At 44.0% G+C, this 24593-nt stretch overlaps 1 protein-coding gene across 1 annotated transcript; it reads left to right on the forward strand.

The window, feature by feature from the left end:
• The first annotated feature begins 847 nt into the window (after nucleotides 1-847).
• LOC148064205 (G protein-coupled receptor 54-like) lies at nucleotides 848-24593 on the forward strand. The gene is made up of 5 exons (XM_087810929.1): nucleotides 848-1145; nucleotides 6110-6234; nucleotides 21223-21358; nucleotides 21419-21657; nucleotides 24104-24593. Exons 1-5 carry the CDS (start codon nucleotides 908-910, stop codon nucleotides 24494-24496), a joined length of 1131 nt encoding a protein of 376 aa, XP_087667055.1. The 5' UTR covers nucleotides 848-907; the 3' UTR covers nucleotides 24497-24593.

Raw genomic sequence — 24593 nt, forward strand, 5'->3', positions numbered from 1 at the left:
TGTGTGTCTCTCTCTCCATGTGTGTCTCTCTCTCCATGTGTGTGTCTCTCTCTCTCCATGTGTGTGTGTCTCTCTCTCCATGTGTGTCTCTCTCTCCATGTGTGTCTCTCTCTCCATGTGTGTGTGTCTCTCTCTCCATGTGTGTCTCTCTCTCCATGTGTGTGTCTCTCTCTCCATGTGTGTGTGTCTCTCTCTCCATGTGTGTCTCTCTCTCCATGTGTGTGTGTCTCTCTCTCCATGTGTGTGTGTCTCTCTCTCCATGTGTGTGTGTGTCTCTCTCTCCATGTGTGTGTGTCTCTCTCTCCATGTGTGTCTCTCTCTCCATGTGTGTCTCTCTTTCCATATGTGTGTGTGTCTCTCTCCATGTGTGTGTGTGTCTCTCTCTCCATGTGTGTCTCTCTCTCCATGTGTGTGTGTCTCTCTCTCCATGTGTGTCTCTCTCTCCATGTGTGTGTGTCTCTCTCTCCATGTGTGTCTCTCTCTCCATGTGTGTGTGTCTCTCTCTCCATGTGTGTCTCTCTCCATGTGTGTGTGTCTCTCTCTCCATGTGTGTCTCTCTCCTGCACATCTCTCTGCTCTCGCAGCTTCAGCATCAGTTCTCAGCGACGGCTGCAGGAGTCGAGTCTCGTTGTCAGCAGATGAATCAACTTCTGTGGCTGGAGCTGATGTTGTGAGATCTGTGGAGGGTTGAGCTGATGTTCTGAGATCCGTGGAGGGTTGAGCTGATGTTCTGAGATCCGTGGAGGGTTGAGCTGATGTTCTGAGATCCGTGGAGGGTTGAGCGGCAGAAGGACACGGAGCTGCCGGAGCGAACCTGGATTATTCCCTGAAGTCCACTTTGATGGAGATCTTAAACTTCACGGACCTGTGGTGACGCCTCCCGAGCTCTGCCTCCGAACCCTCGAGCATGTTCTGGCAGGAGAACTCCACGCTGCCGCCCTGGACCAACACCTCGGACGTCAACGTGTCCCGGGAGAGACCCGAGGACCCCAAGGACTCGGAGCAGCACCCCTTCCTGACGGACGCCTGGCTGGTGCCGCTCTTCTTCCTGCTCATCATGCTGCTGGGGCTGCTGGGCAACGCTCTGGTCATCTACGTCATCTCCAAGCACCGGCAGATGAGGACGGCCACCAACTTCTACATCGGTGAGAGAACATCCTTCATCTGGATCATCGTCATGACATCCACGCTCTCAGACCCGAGAGGCTCCTTTAGAAGTTCAGCTCAGAGTGAAGCATGCTGGGTAGTGTTGGATCCACTGAAGATCAAAGTAAATCAAGAAGATTGTTGAACTAGCAAGTGTGTAGGAAAATATTGATACGCTTAAATACTGCAATACCAGCACTTACTCCATTCATATATTGTCATTTTTATCCTAGTTTTCTTTATAGTTTATATTTAAAAAACGTGTTTAAAAAATAAATGAATTTGATTTTCCATCTTCATTCAATTAACAAAAATATTTATGGCGTTTATTATTTTTGTTTATTTTTGTGTTGCAATTAAACCTCCGGCCTCGAGATGGCAGCAGTTGATACGTCCTCCACAGCTAGAGGAAGAATGACGACTGAGGACAAGAGGATACAGTGAGTCCAGCAGCTTTTAAAGCTGATGTTTGGACATATTTTGGTTTGAAAACAAATGAAAGTAGTTACGATTTCATCAAGAGTCATGTGGTCTGTAAATACTACAACACCAGAGTCAAGTACTGGACAATACTACACATATATACTTGTTACTACACTATCACAACACCAGAGTCAAGTACTGGACAATACTACACATATATACTTGTTACTACACTATCACAACACCAGAGTCAAGTACTGGACAATACTACACATATATACTTGTTACTACACTATCACAACACCAGAGTCAAGTACTGGACAATACTACACATATATACTTGTTACTACACTATCACAACACCAGAGTCAAGTACTTGACAATACTACACATATATACTTGTTACTACACTATCACAACACCAGAGTCAAGTACTGGACAATACTACACATATATACTTGTTACTACACTATCACAACACCAGAGTCAAGTACTGGACAATACTACACATATATACTTGTTACTACACTATCACAACACCAGAGTCAAGTACTGGACAATACTACACATATATACTTGTTACTACACTGTCACAACACCAGAGTCAAGTACTGGACAATACTACACATATATACTTGTTACTGCACTATCACAACACCAGAGTCAAGTACTGAACAATACTACACATATATACTTGTTACTACACTATCACAACACCAGAGTCAAGTACTGGACAATACTACACATATATACTTGTTACTACACTATCACAACACCAGAGTCAAGTACTGGACAATACTACACATATATACTTGTTACTACACTATCACAACACCAGAGTCAAGTACTGGACAATACTACACATATATACTTGTTACTACACTATCACAACACCAGAGTCAAGTACTGGACAATACTACACATATATACTTGTTACTACACTATCACAACACCAGAGTCAAGTACTGGACAATACTACACATATATACTTGTTACTACACTATCACAACACCAGAGTCAAGTACTGGACAATACTACACATATATACTTGTTACTACACTATCACAACACCAGAGTCAAGTACTGGACAATACTACACATATATACTTGTTACTACACTATCACAACACCAGAGTCAAGTACTGGACAATACTACACATATATACTTGTTACTACACTATCACAACACCAGAGTCAAGTACTGGACAATACTACACATATATACTTGTTACTACACTATCACAACACCAGAGTCATGTACTGGACAATACTACACATATATACTTGTTACTACACTATCACAACACCAGAGTCATGTACTGGACAATACTACACATATATACTTGTTACTACACTATCACAACACCAGAGTCATGTACTGGACAATACTACACATATATACTTGTTACTACACTATCACAACACCAGAGTCATGTACTGGACAATACTACACATATATACTTGTTACTACACTATCACAACACCAGAGTCATGTACTGGACAATACTACACATATATACCTGTATTGGTATATAATGTTATGATTATACTCAGTACTCAACCTCCATGCTTGACCGATCACAGCGGAGTGGGTGTGGTTATGGTCAACAAGATTTCATCTCCAGTGGGCGGAGCTTAAGATGATTAGATCATTTTATATGTCAATATTCCACAGGCACGCACAAGCACACACACAGAGACACACCGACACGCACATTCACACATAGACACTAACGCAGAGGCACAAACACACAAAGAGACACACACGCACACACACACACTTGCTCCTCCTCAGACTTGTGTTCATTCGATGGAGTCTCTCAACAGCTTCTCCACTGGAGTCCTCGACGTGTGTCGTTGTGTTGTTCGCACACGTGTGTTTGCATCGATTGTCGAGTCGACGGAGCTTCTGCTGCTCGTGAAGAAAAACTGCTGCTCGTAGAAGCAACATCCGTCCGATCGAGGACACCTGCGTCCTCCTTCCACCTCGCCTCAGAGACACAAAAACAAACACACACTGTTGTGCGTCTGCCTTCACTCGCTGTGACGAGAATCTAATCCCGCGACGACACACTTTAATATTCCTTCCATAAGCAGCGGCCGACCTTTCTAAGAGCTTTTCTAAGGCAGATAAGACGAGACGAGGGATCGTCCATCAATGTGTCGTATCTGATCCTGATTGTGTGTTCACTGGAACACGCGTGTTCCCGATTCACTCGTTTGTTCACTGGAACACGCGTGTCCCGTGTCCAGATACACGCATGAATCATTCATGAGACGCCGCTCGAACATTTCCTCATGATTTATGGTTCGTCGTCGTCGTGCAGCTGCAACACAGACGGGCAGAGACGGCGGTTGCATTCGTTTCCATCAAGGATCAGTCATTTAAAAAATGTTTAAATGGTTTTGTGTATTCATGTCTCACAATAATTATTGTTGCAATGACAATGTTCGACAGAAGGGGGAGCCAGAGAGAAATATTTCCAATTTTCATTCATATTTCTTTTAAATCTTTGTACAAACACACATTAAAGCTCATTTAACCAGGATTAACCGGTTGAGACTGGACGGGATGACAAGACTAAAATAAAACAATACAAGTTGTTGTTTCTGTCGACAACACGTCAACAAAGTCGGTTCAAGCGACGCAACCGTCAACGTTTGTTGCAAACGAGTTAGCATTAGCGAGCTAGCATCGAGCCCGGATACTCTTTTCTTCCGGGCTACGTCGGACTGAGACTGTGTCGGACTGAGGGACCAGGATCAGGACTTGACAAGACTGAGACTGTAGACTGTAGTGAGACCAACACAACAAGACCCAATGACTTGAGACCAAGACAGGTCTAATGTACTACAAATCTGATCCATTGGTTCTTCGACATATTCTGGATCACAGTCTCGTAGTTTTGTCGACACTTTATTTACTTGAACCACAGACACAAAACACTGAACTCCCATGATGCCTTTCTACACACCGCTCTATTAAATAAGGGCTGGTAGTTTCGCTACTATACCGTATTTAAGTTCTAGGCTGCTACGTCAAAAGTCATCCACAGCTGTGATTGGTCGGCTGGGCGGCAAAGCATTACGGGACACTCCGGTTTCCTCCCACAGTCCAAAAACATACAGAGGTTGATTGAGAACTGTGGGGAAATTGTCTGTTGGTATGAGTGTGTGTGTGAATGGTTGTCTGTCTTTGTGTTGTCCTGAGACAAACTGGCGTCCTGTCCAGGGTGTCCCCTGCCTCTCGCCCTATGACACTGGGATAGACTCCAGTCTCCCCTGCGACCCCCCACACATGGAGAGAGAGACACACACATGCATGGAGAGAGAGACACACATGGAGAGAGACACACACACATATGGAGAGAGAGACACACATGGAGAGAGACACACACACACATGGAGAGAGAGACACATATGGAGAGAGAGACACACACATGCATGGAGAGAGAGACACACACACATGGAGAGAGAGACACGCATGGAGAGAGACACACACACATATGGAGAGAGAGACACACATGGAGAGAGACACACACACACATGGAGAGAGAGACACATATGGAGAGAGAGACACACACATGCATGGAGAGAGAGAGACACACACATGGAGAGAGAGACACACACACATGGAGAGAGAGACACACATGGAGAGAGAGACACACACACACGGAGAGAGAGACACACACACATGGAGAGAGAGACACACACACATGGAGAGAGAGACACACACATGGAGAGAGAGAGAGACACACACACATGGAGAGAGAGACACACACATGCATGGAGAGGGACACACACACACATGGAGAGAGACACACATGGAGAGAGAGACACACATGGAGAGAGAGACACACACACATGGAGAGAGAGACACACATGGAGAGAGAGACACACATGGAGAGAGAGACACACACATGGAGAGAGACACACACACATGGAGAGAGAGACACACACACATGGAGAGAGAGACACACACATGGAGAGAGAGAGACACACACACACATGGAGAGAGAGACACACACATGCATGGAGAGGGACACACACACACATGGAGAGAGAGACACACATGGAGAGAGAGACACACACACATGGAGAGAGACACACACACATGGAGAGAGAGACACACACACATGGAGAGAGAGACACACACACATGGAGAGAGAGACACACACACATGGAGAGAGAGACACACACATGCATGGAGAGGGACACACACACACATGGAGAGAGAGACACACATGGAGAGAGAGACACACACACATGGAGAGAGAGAGACACACACATGGAGAGAGAGACACACACACATGGAGAGAGAGACACACACACATGGAGAGAGACACACATGGAGAGAGAGACACACATGGAGAGAGAGACACACATGGAGAGAGATAAAGGGGTAGAAAATGAATAAACTTGTATTTGTTTTCTACTGTATTTTATGGGATTCGTTTTTCCGGGGCGTCACGTCATAAAAATCCTGGTAATAACCGATTGTATTTGTAACAAAAAGTTGTGTATTTCACGTGTGTTTCAGCCAATCTGGCCGCCACCGACATCATCTTCCTGGTGTGCTGCGTGCCCTTCACCGCCACCCTCTACCCTCTGCCCGGATGGATCTTCGGGAACTTCATGTGCAAATTCGTCGCCTTTCTGCAGCAGGTAGGAGTCGCGGGATCATCCTGTCCTTTGTGTGTGCGTCGTGTGTGCGTCGTGTGTGCGTCGTGCACACAACACATCAGCCGCTGAACGCACAATCGGTGACTTCCATTAGCCGCTCGGGCTGAAGCGACTCCCGGCGAAGCAGAACAATCGCTCGCTTCCAGGCGGAGGCTCGCAGCGTTTGAAAAGCGCCGGAGCGTTAAACGGGAACAAATGAAAGGAATTAACGATAAGAAGAGAAGGAAAGTTTGTCGTTTTTAATTGTCGTCTCTCGTGCGACCGTGTGGTGTTGCTGGCTATCAGGAGGACGGAGGAAGAGAAGCAACAGTTACTCGTGGTCCACGTGGACATAAAGAGCAAGTGCTAGATATTGAGCGTCGTTCCTCAGCCAGACGTGTCGGCCACGAGTTCACGTGCTTGAACGTTGACCCCGGGCCACTAGAGGGCAGCAGACCATGTGAACAAAACTATACGAATTCATTTCAGTAGCTGGAAACAGATTTGAGACTCATTGAGACACATCCTTAGATCTGAGACTCAGTGTAGAGCAGACCTGGACGTAATGTGTATTTATTAGAGTCCAAAAAAAATCCTTTAAAAAATGAAGTACTTTCTCCGAATGGGTTAAAAATATTTCTTTGAATATAGATTTTCTTTAGCTCTTTATGCAACAGTTTACTTTTTAACTCAAACTCTAATTATATTGTGGTTTTTTTATTCGTCTTTACAGTAAATTGTTTATATTTTCCTTAATATATTTTGATCATCTGATCTTCAGTTTTTCATGTTATTGATTTAAATTTCTCTCAAAGAATATTGATTTTTAAAAGGTGTGTTTATGTTTATTTAAATATATATGTCAAAAATGTTTAATAAAAGTTGAATTTCCTTCCCAACGGTGTGTCCACAACAAACAGAACACACACATCCTAGTGTGTTCTAGTGTGTGTGTGTGTGTGTGTGTGTGTGTGTGTGTGACGACTCAGTGTCAGAAATAATTGGGAGTAAAGTTGGTCTCAGTCTCGAGAGGCGTCGCCATCACAGCAGGTCAGAGAAGAATCTTCTGAATAAACATCTGTCAAGGTTCAAAAGTTCCTCTGGATCGAGCCGAGAAGAAAAGGTTCTGATCTGCAAACACATACTTTGGGTCAAAGATGAGAAAGAAATCTTGTCCATTATAGACTTTATTTTGCTCGACAAAAGTGGAAATAGTTCTTCATGTGACGACGACTGACGTTTAAAACAAACTGAGAATTAAGACCAGACGTAAACATGGCTGTTTGAGGGATATTTTAAGTATTATTATTATTATAATATATATTAAGTGTTTAAGGCTTAAGTTCTTTAGTCACATCCAGGAAAATGTATCTAAACATTCAGAAAAAAAAGAAATCCATTCAGAAAAAGAAAAGTATGTATGTAAAAAATGTATCCAAAAGTAGAAGTAAAAGTAGAAGAAATGAAGGAGAAGAAGAACCGTATTAATGAAGAACAAATGTTACTCTGACTAGATCATCGTTATGGTTCCGTTGACAGAAAGAACTAAATGAATTCAGTTTAAAAGAAAACAGTCTGAGTGACTCATTATTTAACGTGAAACAGAAATGAAACGATTTAATATCAAGTCTTTGTTCTTTCTTGTTAAGTTTTTCTCAGCATTCAGAGGAACATATTTCATGTCTGAACAAGAAGGATCTTCTCGCCTGCAGTTCATACAAAACTCTGCAGCCAGAATTCTGAGCCGCTCTAGTAGAAGAACTCACATTTCTCCTTCAAACTCTTCACTGGCTGCCAGTTTCTTTCAGGATCATTTTAAAATTCTGGTTCTTCCTTTCAGATCTATTCATGGTCAGACCTTCATGATCTGATCCAGCCTGTGTTTGATGATCTACTGACTCCTTCAACAAACATCTTAAGACCTTTTTATTTTTGCTTTTTTCTTAATCTTCTGGGACTCCTGTGTTTGTCTTATGTCTTGGCCTTCTAGAGTTTTTATTATTGTTATTGTTTGTATTTTTAACTGTGTATTTTATGTTAAAGCGTTTTGTGACCCTGGTCTAGAAAGATCTTTACAAATAACTATCACTGACGTACATAAACAACCAGAGACCTGAAGATCTTCAGCTAAGTCTCTGCAGGACGATGAGAACAGGAGGAGTGAGAGTGACAGAGATGTGGATGAAAGAGTGAACAAGTCAGTGTTTCATTTGATCAAAAATTCCAAAGATTTTGTAGAAGGTTCAACATCTGCTCTGTGATGATTCAGATGTTTTCTTGTTCAGCAACACGGCAGCTCGTCTGAGCTCCTCCGCCCGACAACACACAGATTACAGATAATTGTCTTGACCTGAAGAGTCGCGTCGACCCACAAAAGCCGCTGATACTTTGGTCAACAAATCAAAGATGTCCTGGATGATGTCAGGCCATCATGTGATCGATGTCACGTCATCATGTGATCGATGTCACGTCATCATGTGATCGATGTCACGTCATCATGTGATCGATGTCACGTCATCATGTGTTCGATGTCACGTCATCATGTGATCGATGTCACGTCATCATGTGATCGATGTCACGTCATCATGTGTTCGATGTCACGTCATCATGTGATCGATGTCACGTCATCATGTGATCGATGTCACGTCATCATGTGTTCGATGTCACGTCATCATGTGATCGATGTCACGTCATCATGTGATCGATGTCACGTCATCATGTGATCGATGTCACGTCATCATGTGATCGATGTCACGTCATCATGTGATCGATGTCACGTCATCATGTGTTCGATGTCACGTCATCATGTGTTCGATGTCACGTCATCATGTGATCGATGTCACGTCATCATGTGTTCGATGTCACGTCATCATGTGATCGATGTCACGTCATCATGTGTTCGATGTCACGTCATCATGTGATCGATGTCACGTCATCATGTGTTCGATGTCACGTCATCATGTGATCGATGTCACGTCATCATGTGATCGATGTCACGTCATCAATTGATCGATGTCACGTCATCATGTGTTCGATGTCACGTCATCATGTGATCGATGTCACGTCATCATGTGATCGATGTCACGTCATCATGTGATCTATGTCACGTCATCATGTGATCGATGTCACGTCATCATGTGATCGATGTCACGTCATCATGTGTTCGATGTCACGTCATCATGTGATCGATGTCACGTCATCATGTGTTCGATGTCACGTCATCATGTGATCGATGTCACGTCATCATGTGATCGATGTCACGTCATCATGTGATCGATGTCACGTCATCATGTGTTCGATGTCACGTCATCATGTGATCGATGTCACGTCATCATGTGATCGATGTCACGTCATCATGTGATCGATGTCACGTCATCATGTGATCGATGTCACGTCATCATGTGATCGATGTCACGTCATCATGTGTTCGATGTCACGTCATCATGTGATCGATGTCACGTCATCATGTGTTCGATGTCACGTCATCATGTGATCTATGTCACGTCATCATGTGATCGATGTCACGTCATCATGTGATCTATGTCACGTCATCATGTGTTCGATGTCACGTCATCATGTGATCTATGTCACGTCATCATGTGATCGATGTCACGTCATCATGTGATCGATGTCACGTCATCATGTGTTCGATGTCAGGCCATCATGTGTTCGATGTCACGTCATCATGTGATCGATGTCACGTCATCATGTGATCGATGTCACGTCATCATGTGATCGATGTCACGTCATCATGTGTTCGATGTCACGTCATCATGTGATCGATGTCACGTCATCATGTGATCGATGTCACGTCATCATGTGATCGATGTCACGTCATCATGTGATCGATGTCACGTCATCATGTGATCGATGTCACGTCATCATGTGTTCGATGTCACGTCATCATGTGATCGATGTCACGTCATCATGTGATCGATGTCACGTCATCATGTGTTCGATGTCACGTCATCATGTGATCTATGTCACGTCATCATGTGATCGATGTCACGTCATCATGTGATCTATGTCACGTCATCATGTGTTCGATGTCACGTCATCATGTGATCGATGTCACGTCATCATGTGTTCGATGTCACGTCATCATGTGTTCGATGTCACGTCATCATGTGATCGATGTCACGTCATCATGTGATCGATGTCACGTCATCATGTGTTCGATGTCACTTCATCATGTGATCGATGTCACGTCATCATGTGTTCGATGTCACGTCATCATGTGTTCGATGTCACGTCATCATGTGTTCGATGTCACGTCATCATGTGATCGATGTCACGTCATCATGTGTTCGATGTCACGTCATCATGTGATCGATGTCACGTCATCATGTGATCGATGTCACGTCATCATGTGATCGATGTCACGTCATCATGTGTTCGATGTCACGTCATCATGTGATCGATGTCACGTCATCATGTGATCGATGTCACGTCATCATGTGTTCGATGTCACGTCATCATGTGATCGATGTCACGTCATCATGTGATCGATGTCACGTCATCATGTGATCTATGTCACGTCATCATGTGATCGATGTCACGTCATCATGTGATCGATGTCACGTCATCATGTGTTCGATGTCACGTCATCATGTGATCGATGTCACGTCATCATGTGTTCGATGTCACGTCATCATGTGTTCGATGTCACGTCATCATGTGATCGATGTCACGTCATCATGTGATCGATGTCACGTCATCATGTGATCGATGTCACGTCATCATGTGATCGATGTCACGTCATCATGTGTTCGATGTCACGTCATCATGTGATCGATGTCACGTCATCATGTGTTCGATGTCACGTCATCATGTGATCTATGTCACGTCATCATGTGATCGATGTCACGTCATCATGTGATCTATGTCACGTCATCATGTGTTCGATGTCACGTCATCATGTGATCGATGTCACGTCATCATGTGATCGATGTCACGTCATCATGTGATCGATGTCACGTCATCATGTGTTCGATGTCAGGCCATCATGTGTTCGATGTCACGTCATCATGTGATCGATGTCACGTCATCATGTGATCGATGTCACGTCATCATGTGTTCGATGTCACGTCATCATGTGATCGATGTCACGTCATCATGTGATCGATGTCACGTCATCATGTGATCGATGTCACGTCATCATGTGATCGATGTCACGTCATCATGTGATCGATGTCACGTCATCATGTGTTCGATGTCACGTCATCATGTGATCGATGTCACGTCATCATGTGATCGATGTCACGTCATCATGTGTTCGATGTCACGTCATCATGTGATCTATGTCACGTCATCATGTGATCGATGTCATGTCATCATGTGATCTATGTCACGTCATCATGTGTTCGATGTCACGTCATCATGTGATCTATGTCACGTCATCATGTGATCGATGTCATGTCATCATGTGATCTATGTCACGTCATCATGTGTTCGATGTCACGTCATCATGTGATCTATGTCACGTCATCATGTGATCGATGTCACGTCATCATGTGATCGATGTCACGTCATCATGTGATCGATGTCACGTCATCATGTGTTCGATGTCACGTCATCATGTGATCGATGTCACGTCATTATGTGTTCGATGTCACGTCATCATGTGTTCGATGTCACGTCATCATGTGATCAATGTCACGTCATCATGTGATCGATGTCACGTCATCATGTGTTCGATGTCACGTCATCATGTGATCGATGTCACGTCATCATGTGATCGATGTCACGTCATCATGTGTTCGATGTCACGTCATCATGTGATCGATGTCACGTCATCATGTGTTCGATGTCACGTCATCATGTGATCGATGTCACGTCATCATGTGATCAATGTCACGTCATCATGTGATCGATGTCACGTCATCATGTGTTCGATGTCACGTCATCATGTGATCGATGTCACGTCATCATGTGATCGATGTCACGTCATCATGTGTTCGATGTCACGTCATCATGTGTTCGATGTCACGTCATCATGTGATCAATGTCACGTCATCATGTGTTCGATGTCACGTCATCATGTGATCGATGTCACGTCATCATGTGATCGATGTCACGTCATCATGTGATCGATGTCACGTCATCATGTGTTCGATGTCACGTCATCATGTGATCGATGTCACGTCATCATGTGATCGATGTCACGTCATCATGTGATCGATGTCACGTCATCATGTGATCGATGTCACGTCATCATGTGTTCGATGTCACGTCATCATGTGATCGATGTCACGTCATCATGTGATCGATGTCACGTCATCATGTGATCGATGTCACGTCATCATGTGTTCGATGTCACGTCATCATGTGATCGATGTCACGTCATCATGTGATCGATGTCACGTCATCATGTGTTCGATGTCACGTCATCAAGTGATCGATGTCACGTCATCATGTGATCGATGTCACGTCATCATGTGTTCGATGTCACGTCATCATGTGTTCGATGTCACGTCATCATGTGATCGATGTCACGTCATCATGTGTTCGATGTCACGTCATCATGTGATCGATGTCACGTCATCATGTGATCGATGTCACGTCATCATGTGTTTGATGTCGCGTCATCATGTGATCGATGTCACGTCATCATGTGATCGATGTCACGTCATCATGTGTTCGATGTCACGTCATCATGTGATCGATGTCACGTCAACATGTGATCGATGTCACGTCATCATGTGTTCGATGTCACGTCATCATGTGTTCGATGTCACGTCATCATGTGATCTATGTCACGTCATCATGTGATCGATGTCACGTCATCATGTGTTCGATGTCACGTCATCATGTGATCGATGTCACGTCATCATGTGATCGATGTCACGTCATCATGTGATCTATGTCACGTCATCATGTGATCGATGTCATGTCATCATGTGATCTATGTCACGTCATCATGTGTTCGATGTCACGTCATCATGTGATCTATGTCACGTCATCATGTGATCGATGTCACGTCATCATGTGATCTATGTCACGTCATCATGTGATCGATGTCACGTCATCATGTGATCGATGTCACGTCATTATGTGTTCGATGTCACGTCATCATGTGTTCGATGTCACGTCATCATGTGATCAATGTCACGTCATCATGTGATCGATGTCACGTCATCATGTGTTCGATGTCACGTCATCATGTGATCGATGTCACGTCATCATGTGATCGATGTCACGTCATCATGTGTTCGATGTCACGTCATCATGTGATCGATGTCACGTCATCATGTGTTCGATGTCACGTCATCATGTGATCGATGTCACGTCATCATGTGATCGATGTCACGTCATCATGTGATCGATGTCACGTCATCATGTGTTCGATGTCACGTCATCATGTGATCGATGTCACGTCATCATGTGATCGATGTCACGTCATCATGTGTTCGATGTCACGTCATCATGTGTTCGATGTCACGTCATCATGTGATCAATGTCACGTCATCATGTGTTCGATGTCACGTCATCATGTGATCGATGTCACGTCATCATGTGATCGATGTCACGTCATCATGTGATCGATGTCACGTCATCATGTGTTCGATGTCACGTCATCATGTGATCGATGTCACGTCATCATGTGATCGATGTCACGTCATCATGTGATCGATGTCACGTCATCATGTGATCGATGTCACGTCATCATGTGATCGATGTCACGTCATCATGTGTTCGATGTCACGTCATCATGTGATCGATGTCACGTCATCATGTGATCGATGTCACGTCATCATGTGATCGATGTCACGTCATCATGTGTTCGATGTCACGTCATCATGTGATCGATGTCACGTCATCATGTGATCGATGTCACGTCATCATGTGTTCGATGTCACGTCATCAAGTGATCGATGTCACGTCATCATGTGATCGATGTCACGTCATCATGTGTTCGATGTCACGTCATCATGTGTTCGATGTCACGTCATCATGTGATCGATGTCACGTCATCATGTGTTCGATGTCACGTCATCATGTGATCGATGTCACGTCATCATGTGATCGATGTCACGTCATCATGTGTTTGATGTCGCGTCATCATGTGATCGATGTCACGTCATCATGTGATCGATGTCACGTCATCATGTGTTCGATGTCACGTCATCATGTGATCGATGTCACGTCAACATGTGATCGATGTCACGTCATCATGTGTTCGATGTCACGTCATTATGTGTTCGATGTCACGTCATCATGTGATCTATGTCACGTCATCATGTGATCGATGTCACGTCATCATGTGTTCGATGTCACGTCATCATGTGATCGATGTCACGTCATCATGTGTTCGATGTCACGTCATCATGTGTTCGATGTCACGTCATCATGTGTTCGATGTCACGTCATCATGTGTTCGATGTCACGTCATCATGTGTTCGATGTCACGTCATCATGTGATCGATGTCACGTCATCATGTGTTCGATGTCACGTCATCATGTGTTCGATGTCACGTCATCATGTGTTCGATGTCACGTCATCATGTGTTCGATGTCACGTCATCATGTGTTCGATGTCACGTCATCATGTGTTCGATGTCACGTCATCATGTGTTCGATGTCACGTCATCATGTGTTCGATGTCACGTCATCATGTGATCGATGTCACGTCATCATGTGATCGATGTCACGTCATCATGTGTTCGATCTCACGTCATCATGTGTTCGATGTCACGTCATCATGTGATCGATGTCACGTCATCATGTGATCGATGTCACGTCATCATGTGATCGATGTCACGTCATCATGTGATCGATGTCACGTCATCATGTGATCGATGTCACGTCATCATGTGATCAATGTCACGTCATCATGTGTTCGATGTCACGTCATCATGTGTTCGATGTCACGTCATCATGTGATCGATGTCACGTCATCATGTGTTCGATGTCACGTCATCATGTGTTCGATGTCACGTCATCATGTGTTCGATGTCACGTCATCATGTGATCTATGTCACGTCATCATGTGATCGATGTCACGTCATCATGTGTTCGATGTCACGTCATCATGTGATCGATGTCACGTCATCATGTGATCGATGTCACGTCATCATGTGATCTATGTCACGTCATCATGTGATCGATGTCATGTCATCATGTGATCTATGTCACGTCATCATGTGTTCGATGTCACGTCATCATGTGATCTATGTCACGTCATCATGTGATCGATGTCACGTCATCATGTGATCTATGTCACGTCATCATGTGATCGATGTCACGTCATCATGTGATCGATGTCACGTCATTATGTGTTCGATGTCACGTCATCATGTGTTCGATGTCACGTCATCATGTGATCAATGTCACGTCATCATGTGATCGATGTCACGTCATCATGTGTTCGATGTCACGTCATCATGTGATCGATGTCACGTCATCATGTGATCGATGTCACGTCATCATGTGATCGATGTCACGTCATCATGTGTTCGATGTCACGTCATCATGTGATCGATGTCACGTCATCATGTGATCGATGTCACGTCATCATGTGTTCGATGTCACGTCATCATGTGATCGATGTCACGTCATCATGTGATCGATGTCACGTCATCATGTGTTCGATGTCACGTCATCATGTGATCGATGTCACGTCATCATGTGATCGATGTCACGTCATCATGTGATCGATGTCACGTCATCATGTGATCGATGTCACGTCATCATGTGATCGATGTCACGTCATCATGTGTTCGATGTCACGTCATCATGTGATCGATGTCACGTCATCATGTGATCGATGTCACGTCATCATGTGATCGATGTCACGTCATCATGTGTTCGATGTCACGTCATCATGTGATCGATGTCACGTCATCATGTGATCGATGTCACGTCATCATGTGTTCGATGTCACGTCATCAAGTGATCGATGTCACGTCATCATGTGATCGATGTCACGTCATCATGTGTTCGATGTCACGTCATCATGTGTTCGATGTCACGTCATCATGTGATCGATGTCACGTCATCATGTGTTCGATGTCACGTCATCATGTGATCGATGTCACGTCATCATGTGATCGATGTCACGTCATCATGTGTTTGATGTCGCGTCATCATGTGATCGATGTCACGTCATCATGTGATCGATGTCACGTCATCATGTGTTCGATGTCACGTCATCATGTGATCGATGTCACGTCAACATGTGATCGATGTCACGTCATCATGTGTTCGATGTCACGTCATTATGTGTTCGATGTCACGTCATCATGTGATCTATGTCACGTCATCATGTGATCGATGTCACGTCATCATGTGTTCGATGTCACGTCATCATGTGATCGATGTCACGTCATCATGTGTTCGATGTCACGTCATCATGTGTTCGATGTCACGTCATCATGTGTTCGATGTCACGTCATCATGTGTTCGATGTCACGTCATCATGTGATCGATGTCACGTCATCATGTGTTCGATGTCACGTCATCATGTGTTCGATGTCACGTCATCATGTGTTCGATGTCACGTCATCATGTGTTCGATGTCACGTCATCATGTGTTCGATGTCACGTCATCATGTGTTCGATGTCACGTCATCATGTGTTCGATGTCACGTCATCATGTGTTCGATGTCACGTCATCATGTGATCGATGTCACGTCATCATGTGATCGATGTCACGTCATCATGTGTTCGATCTCACGTCATCATGTGTTCGATGTCACGTCATCATGTGATCGATGTCACGTCATCATGTGATCGATGTCACGTCATCATGTGATCGATGTCACGTCATCATGTGATCGATGTCACGTCATCATGTGATCGATGTCACGTCATCATGTGTTCGATGTCACGTCATCATGTGATCGATGTCACGTCATCATGTGATCGATGTCACGTCATCATGTGATCGATGTCACGTCATCATGTGATCGATGTCACGTCATCATGTGATCAATGTCACGTCATCATGTGTTGGATGTCACGTCATCATGTGTTCGATGTCACGTCATCATGTGATCGATGTCACGTCATCATGTGTTCGATGTCACGTCATCATGTGTTCGATGTCACGTCATCATGTGTTCGATGTCACGTCATCATGTGTTCGATGTCACGTCATCATGTGTTCGATGTCACGTCATCATGTGTTCGATGTCACGTCATCATGTGTTCGATGTCACGTCATCATGTGTTCGATGTCACGTCATCATGTGTTCGATGTCACGTCATCATGTGTTCGATGTCACGTCATCATGTGTTCGATGTCACGTCATCATGTGATCGATGTCACGTCATCATGTGATCGATGTCACGTCATCATGTGTTCGATCTCACGTCATCATGTGTTCGATGTCACGTCATCATGTGATCGATGTCACGTCATCATGTGATCGATGTCACGTCATCATGTGATCGATGTCACGTCATCATGTGATCGATGTCACGTCATCATGTGATCGATGTCACGTCATCATGTGATCGATGTCACGTCATCATGTGATCGATGTCACGTCATCATGTGATCGATGTCACGTCATCATGTGTTCGATGTCACGTCATCATGTGATCGATGTCACGTCATCATGTGATCGATGTCACGTCATCATGTGATCGATGTCACGTCATCATGTGATCGATGTCACGTCATCATGTGATCAATGTCACGTCATCATGTGTTGGATGTCACGTCATCATGTGTTCGATGTCACGTCATCATGTGATCGATGTCACGTCATCATGTGTTCGATGTCACGTCATCATGTGTTCGATGTCACGTCATCATGTGTTCGATGTCACGTCATCATGTGTTCGATGTCACGTCATCATGTGTTCGATGTCACGTCATCATGTGTTCGATGTCACGTCATCATGTGATCGATGTCACGTCATCATGTGTTCGATGTCACGTCATCATGTGTTCGATGTCACGTCATCATGTGTTCGATGTCACGTCATCATGTGTTCGATGTCACGTCATCATGTGTTCGATGTCACGTCATCATGTGTTCGATGTCACGTCATCATGTGTTCGATGTCACGTCATCATGTGTTCGATGTCACGTCATCATGTGTTCGATGTCACGTCATCATGTGTTCGATGTCACGTCATCATGTGTTCGATGTCACGTCATCATGTGTTCGATGTCACGTCATCATGTGATCGATGTCACGTCATCATGTGATCGATGTCACGTCATCATGTGTTCGATCTCACGTCATCATGTGTTCGATGTCACGTCATCATGTGATCGATGTCACGTCATCATGTGATCGATGTCACGTCATCATGTGATCGATGTCACGTCATCATGTGATCGATGTCACGTCATCATGTGATCGATGTCACGTCATCATGTGATCGATGTCACGTCATCATGTGTTCGATGTCACGTCATCATGTGATCGATGTCACGTCATCATGTGATCGATGTCACGTCATCATGTGATCGATGTCACGTCATCATGTGATCGATGTCACGTCATCATGTGTTCGATGTCACGTCATCATGTGTTCGATGTCACGTCATCATGTGTTCGATGTCACGTCATCATGTGATCGATGTCACGTCATCATGTGTTCGATGTCACGTCATCATGTGATCGATGTCACGTCATCATGTGATCGATGTCACGTCATCATGTGATCGATGTCACGTCATCATGTGATCTATGTCACGTCATCATGTGTTCGATGTCACGTCATCATGTGTTCGATGTCACGTCATCATGTGATCGATGTCACGTCATCATGTGTTCGATGTCACGTCATCATGTGATCGATGTCACGTCATCATGTGATCTATGTCACGTCATCATGTGTTCGATGTCACGTCATCATGTGTTCGATGTCACGTCATCATGTGATCGATGTCACGTCATCATGTGATCGATGTCACGTCATCATGTGTTCGATGTCACGTCATCATGTGTTCGATGTCACGTCATCATGTGTTCGATGTCACGTCATCATGTGTTCGATGTCACGTCATCATGTGATCGATGTCACGTCATCATGTGTTCGATGTCACGTCATCATGTGATCGATGTCACGTCATCATGTGATCGATGTCACGTCATCTTAAAAGTTGTTAAAGTCTTAACCAACATCTCTGTCAGCTTCTCTTCTTTCATTCTATTTTCAGTACTTCAATGGTTTCCTGTGAAAAAGGTTTTTGGTTCGAGCACTTTCCAGCTGAAGATGCCTACATTAGGTTCACATTAACATCCTCCTGATGTCGCCGCAGAAAGTAAATCAAGCATCATTGAACTCCATTAAAAGAGGCTGAATGATTTGTTCGTATGCTAATTATCGCACACTTATCACTAATGGAGCTTCATTTCTGCTCTCAGGCCCCGTTTTTAATTTAAACCAGCTCATCAGAAAAACTTCAGACGACAAGAAACAAGAAACTCTCGATGCTTTTCATTTGCTAATAAACACTTCGATTGAACGCTGCTCTGAATAACAACAAGACGATGAGAAGAACGAGCTGCAGCTTCAAGGTGTTCCATTAAAAAACAGCAACGTTATGAAAAAGAAAAAAGACTGATGACAGTTTTTCCACATCAGGTCCATGAATGGAAGAGAAAAGAAGATGTTTACGTGTTTGAAAGAGCACTTTGACGCATTCAAAGTCGTAGAAATGCAACGTTCAGTCAACAAAACATCTGCGTCAATAACCCAAATCTTTTATTTATCACTTCCTGTTCACAAACTCAAGGTCAAAACCTGAACAAATTAACTAGTAACTGCTCAACAGATCAACTCCTCCTTTGAAAACCTTGTTACCATCCTCACATTTCAATGTAAAGTCATTTTGTCATTTTAGTGTTTTTACTGAAGTTTCATGAAACAACTGATGATGTTTCACGATACAGGGTTTTTTTTTTCCAAAGGTCACAAAAATGCACTTGTTGGCAGTAAAATCAATTGAAATGAAACCTTGAAACATTTTTAAACTAATTCTTAGCTCTGGCAGTGTATCACGAAACATCATCAGCTGTTCGACAATAAAGAGTTTCCTTGTTTTAAAAATTCATGTCACATTTCGCAAATAATTAGTTTATTCACGTTTACTGCTCTCTGTCACTGTATCATGAAACAGCTGATGGTGTTTCATGATACAGTGACATTGTTTTCAAAGACCAAGAGAAGGCACACTCTGCTCTGTAACAACTCATTCATGAAACATCAATTTAACTCACTTTTACTGAACACTGACACTGTATCATGAAACAGCTGGTGGTGTTTCATGATACAGTGACATAGTTTCTAAATGTCAGTTGATGTCATGTTCTGCTCTGTGACAACTCTTTTAATAACACCCAACATAAATTTTATATTTAATTTTACTGAGCTCTGTCACTGTATCATGAAACAGCTGATGATGTTTCATGATACAGTGACATTGTTTTCAAAGGCCACAAGTGTGCACGCTCTGATCTGTACTCTTTGGCAGAAAAAAATGAATTACATTAAACCTTGCCTGATTTTTTAAACACATTTGTAGCCCTGACGCTGTATCATGAAACAGCTGATGATGTTTCACGATACACCAAGTTTCTTTTCAGACCCAATTGATGTAAAGTTCTGCACTGTAACAATGCCTTCAATGAAAACCTCGCGTTCTTTTTTAACATTCTTTTTGGAAGCTCTGACACTGCAGGATTGAACAGCTGACGATGTTTCACGATACAGTTTCCTTCTTTTCAAAGGTAACGACAGGAACTGTTCTGTAAAAACGGATTCAATATTCATTTTTTTAAGCAACTTTTACTGATTATCATGCACTGTATCATGAAACCTCTTCATGATCGATCTAGTACTAGTAGAGGCAAAAATAAAAATAAGTCAGACCTTCAACCAGTTGTAACGTTCTTGCTCCGCAGTGACCTTCACAATCTCTCCGGCGAATCATCTCGACCTTGATTCTTTCGTTTCCTCCCGTCCTCTCGTCTCGCTGTGAATCCTCAACGAGACTCATCGGTTCACGGTTGTGTTTCTCATCGCAGGTGACGGTTCAAGCCACCTGCATCACTCTGACCGCCATGAGTGGAGATCGCTGCTACGTCACCGTGTACCCCCTGAAGTCTCTGCGCCACCGCACCCCGAGGGTGGCCATGATCGTCAGCGTCTGCATCTGGATCGGTGGGTTGAGTTAAGGTGGGTCGGACCAGAGTCACTGAACCTGTCGTGGGTCCTCCTCAGGGTCCTTCATCCTCTCCAGCCCCATCCTCATGTACCAGCGCCTCGAGGACGGCTACTGGTACGGCCCGCGTCAGTACTGCGTGGAAAGGTTCCCGTCCAGGTCCCACGAGAGAGCGTTTATCCTCTACCAGTTCATCGCCGCCTACCTGCTGCCCGTGCTGACCATCACCTTCTGCTACACCCTGATGGTCAAGAGAGTCGGTCAACCCACCGTGGAGCCAGTGGACAACAACTACCAGGTCAGGTTATCAATGACCAGGTCAACAATTACCAGGTCGACAATTACCAGCTCAGGTTATCAATGACCAGGTCAACAATTACCAGGTCGACAATTACCAGCTCAGGTGATCAATGACCAGGTCAACAATGACCAGATCAATAATTACCAGGTCAACAATAACCAGGTCAGGTCATCACTGACCAGGTCAACAATTACCAGCTCAGGTTATCAATGACCAGGTCAACATTGACCAGATCAATAATTACCAGATCAACAATTACCAGGTAAGGTCATCAATGACCGGGTCAACAATTACCAGGTCGACAATTACCAGCTCAGGTTATCAATGACCAGGTCAACAATTACCAGGTCGACAATTACCAGCTCAGGTTATCAATGACCAGGTCAACATTGACCAGATCAATAATTACCAGATCAACAATTACCAGGTAAGGTCATCAATGACCGGGTCAACAATTACCAGGTCATCAATGACCAGGACAGGTTATTATGACCAGGTCAACAATTATCAGATCAACTATTACTATGTCAGATCAACAATTACCAGGTAAGGTCATCAATGACCAGATCAATAATTACCAGGTCAACAATAACCCGGTCAGATCAACAATTACCAGGTCAGGTCATCAATGACCATGTCAATAATTACTAGGTCAATAATTACCAGGTCATCAATGACTGGGTCAACAATAACAAGATCATCAATGACCAGGTCAGGTCATCACTGACCAGGTCAACAATTACCAGGTCATCAATGACCAGGTCAATAATTACCAGGTCAGTAATTACCAGGTCAGGTCTTCAATGACCAGGTCAACAATTACCAGGTCATCAATGACCAGGTCAGGTTATCAATGACCAGGTCAATAATTACCAGGTCAACAATAACCAGGTCAGATCAACAATTACCAGGTCAGGTCATCAATGACCATGTCAATAATTACCGGGTCAACAATAACAAGATCATCAATGACCAGGTCAGGTTATCAATGACCAGGTCAACAATTACCAGGTCATCAATGACCAGGTCAATAATTACCAGGTCAGTAATTACCAGGTCAGGTCTTCAATGACCAGATCAACAATTACAAGGTCAACAATAACCAGGTCAGGTCATCACTGACCAGGTCAACAATTATCAGGTCATCAATGACCAGGCAGGGTTATCAATGACCAGGTCAATAATTACCAGGTCAACAATAACCAGGTCAGATCAACAATTACCAGGTCAGGTCATCAATGACCATGTCAATAATTACCGGGTCAACAATAACAAGATCATCAATGACCAGGTCAACAATTACCAGGTCATCAATGACCAGGTCAATAATTACCAGGTCAGTAATTACCAGGTCAGGTTATCAATGACCAGGTCAATAATTACCAGGTCAACAATAACCAGGTCAGATCAACAATTACCAGGTCAGGTCATCAATGACCATGTCAATAATTACCGGGTCAACAATAACAAGATCATCAATGACCAGGTCAACAATTACCAGGTCATCAATGACCAGGTCAATAATTACCAGGTCAGTAATTACCAGGTCAGGTTATCAATGACCAGATCAACAATTACCAGGTCATCAATGACCAGGTCAATAATTACCAGGTCAGTAATTACCAGGTCAGGTCATCAATGACCAGGTCAGGTTATCAATGACCAGATCAATAATTACCAGGTCAACAATAACCAGGTCAAATCAACAATTACCAGGTCAGGTCATCAATGACCATGTCAATAATTACTAGGTCAATAATTACCAGGTCATCAATGACCGGGTCAACAATAACAAGATTATCAATGACCAGGTCAGGTTATCAATTACCAGGTCAACAATTACCAGGTCAACAATTACCACGTCAGATCAACAATTACCAGGTAAGGTCATCAATGACTGGGTCAACAATTACCAGGTCATCAATGACCAGGACAGGTTATTATGACCAGGTCTACAATTATCAGATCAACTATTACTATGTCAGATCAACAATTACCAGGTAAGGTCATCAATGACCAGGTCAATAATTATCAGGTCATCAATGACCAGGTCAACAATTACCAGGTCAACAATTACCAGGTCAGGTTCTCACATGTTTGGTCTGCAAAACTGTCAGTTTTAGTTTGTGTCTAATTTTCCTTCTTTTAACATCCTTTTTTTCTTTTGTAAATCACTTTTTCTGACCTTCTTCTTCTGCCAGAATTATTTCTGCACTTTCTTAAATCACACTCATGTGAAGCATCCAACGTTAAAATGTGTCTTTAAAGATGTTTTCCAACAAATCATTGGTTCAACTTGATGATGTTTTCACTGAAGTCCAGGTTTGGTTCTCGAGTGATGGTTCAGCTCTGGCCTCATGATCGCGACAGAAGCTTCATTCACGCAGCTGTCCATCATTTTGACGTGTCTCTCCATCTCTAACGACGACCATCTCTCCTGCAGGTCAACCTCCTCTCCGAGCGAACCATCAGCATCAGGAGCAAAGTCTCCAGGATGGTGGTGGTCATCGTGCTGCTCTTCGCCGTCTGCTGGGGTCCCATCCAGATCTTCGCCCTGTTCCAGTCCTTCTACCCGCACTTCCGCGCCACCTACGCCGCCTACAAGATCAAGACGTGGGCCAACTGCATGTCCTACGCCAACTCCTCCGTCAACCCCGTGGTCTACGGCTTCATGGGAGCCAGTTTCCAGAAGTCCTTCAGGAAGACCTTCCCCTTCCTCTTCAGGCACAAGGTGCGAGACAGCAGCGTGGCCTCGCGCACCGCCAACGCCGAGATCAAGTTCGTGGCGGCGGAAGAAGGAGGCAACAACAACAACAACGGCCCGGAGGGGAACTGAACCCACATCCTCGCTCGCCCGCACATCAGTGTGCGTTTCATGATCACAAAGACACACACGAGCCATAAGAGCCGCACACGACACACACACACACACA

The sequence above is a fragment of the Callionymus lyra genome, chromosome 16 (assembly GCF_982586985.1).
Source record: "Callionymus lyra chromosome 16, fCalLyr1.hap1.1, whole genome shotgun sequence".
Classification (NCBI taxonomy): Eukaryota; Metazoa; Chordata; class Actinopteri; order Syngnathiformes; family Callionymidae; genus Callionymus; species Callionymus lyra.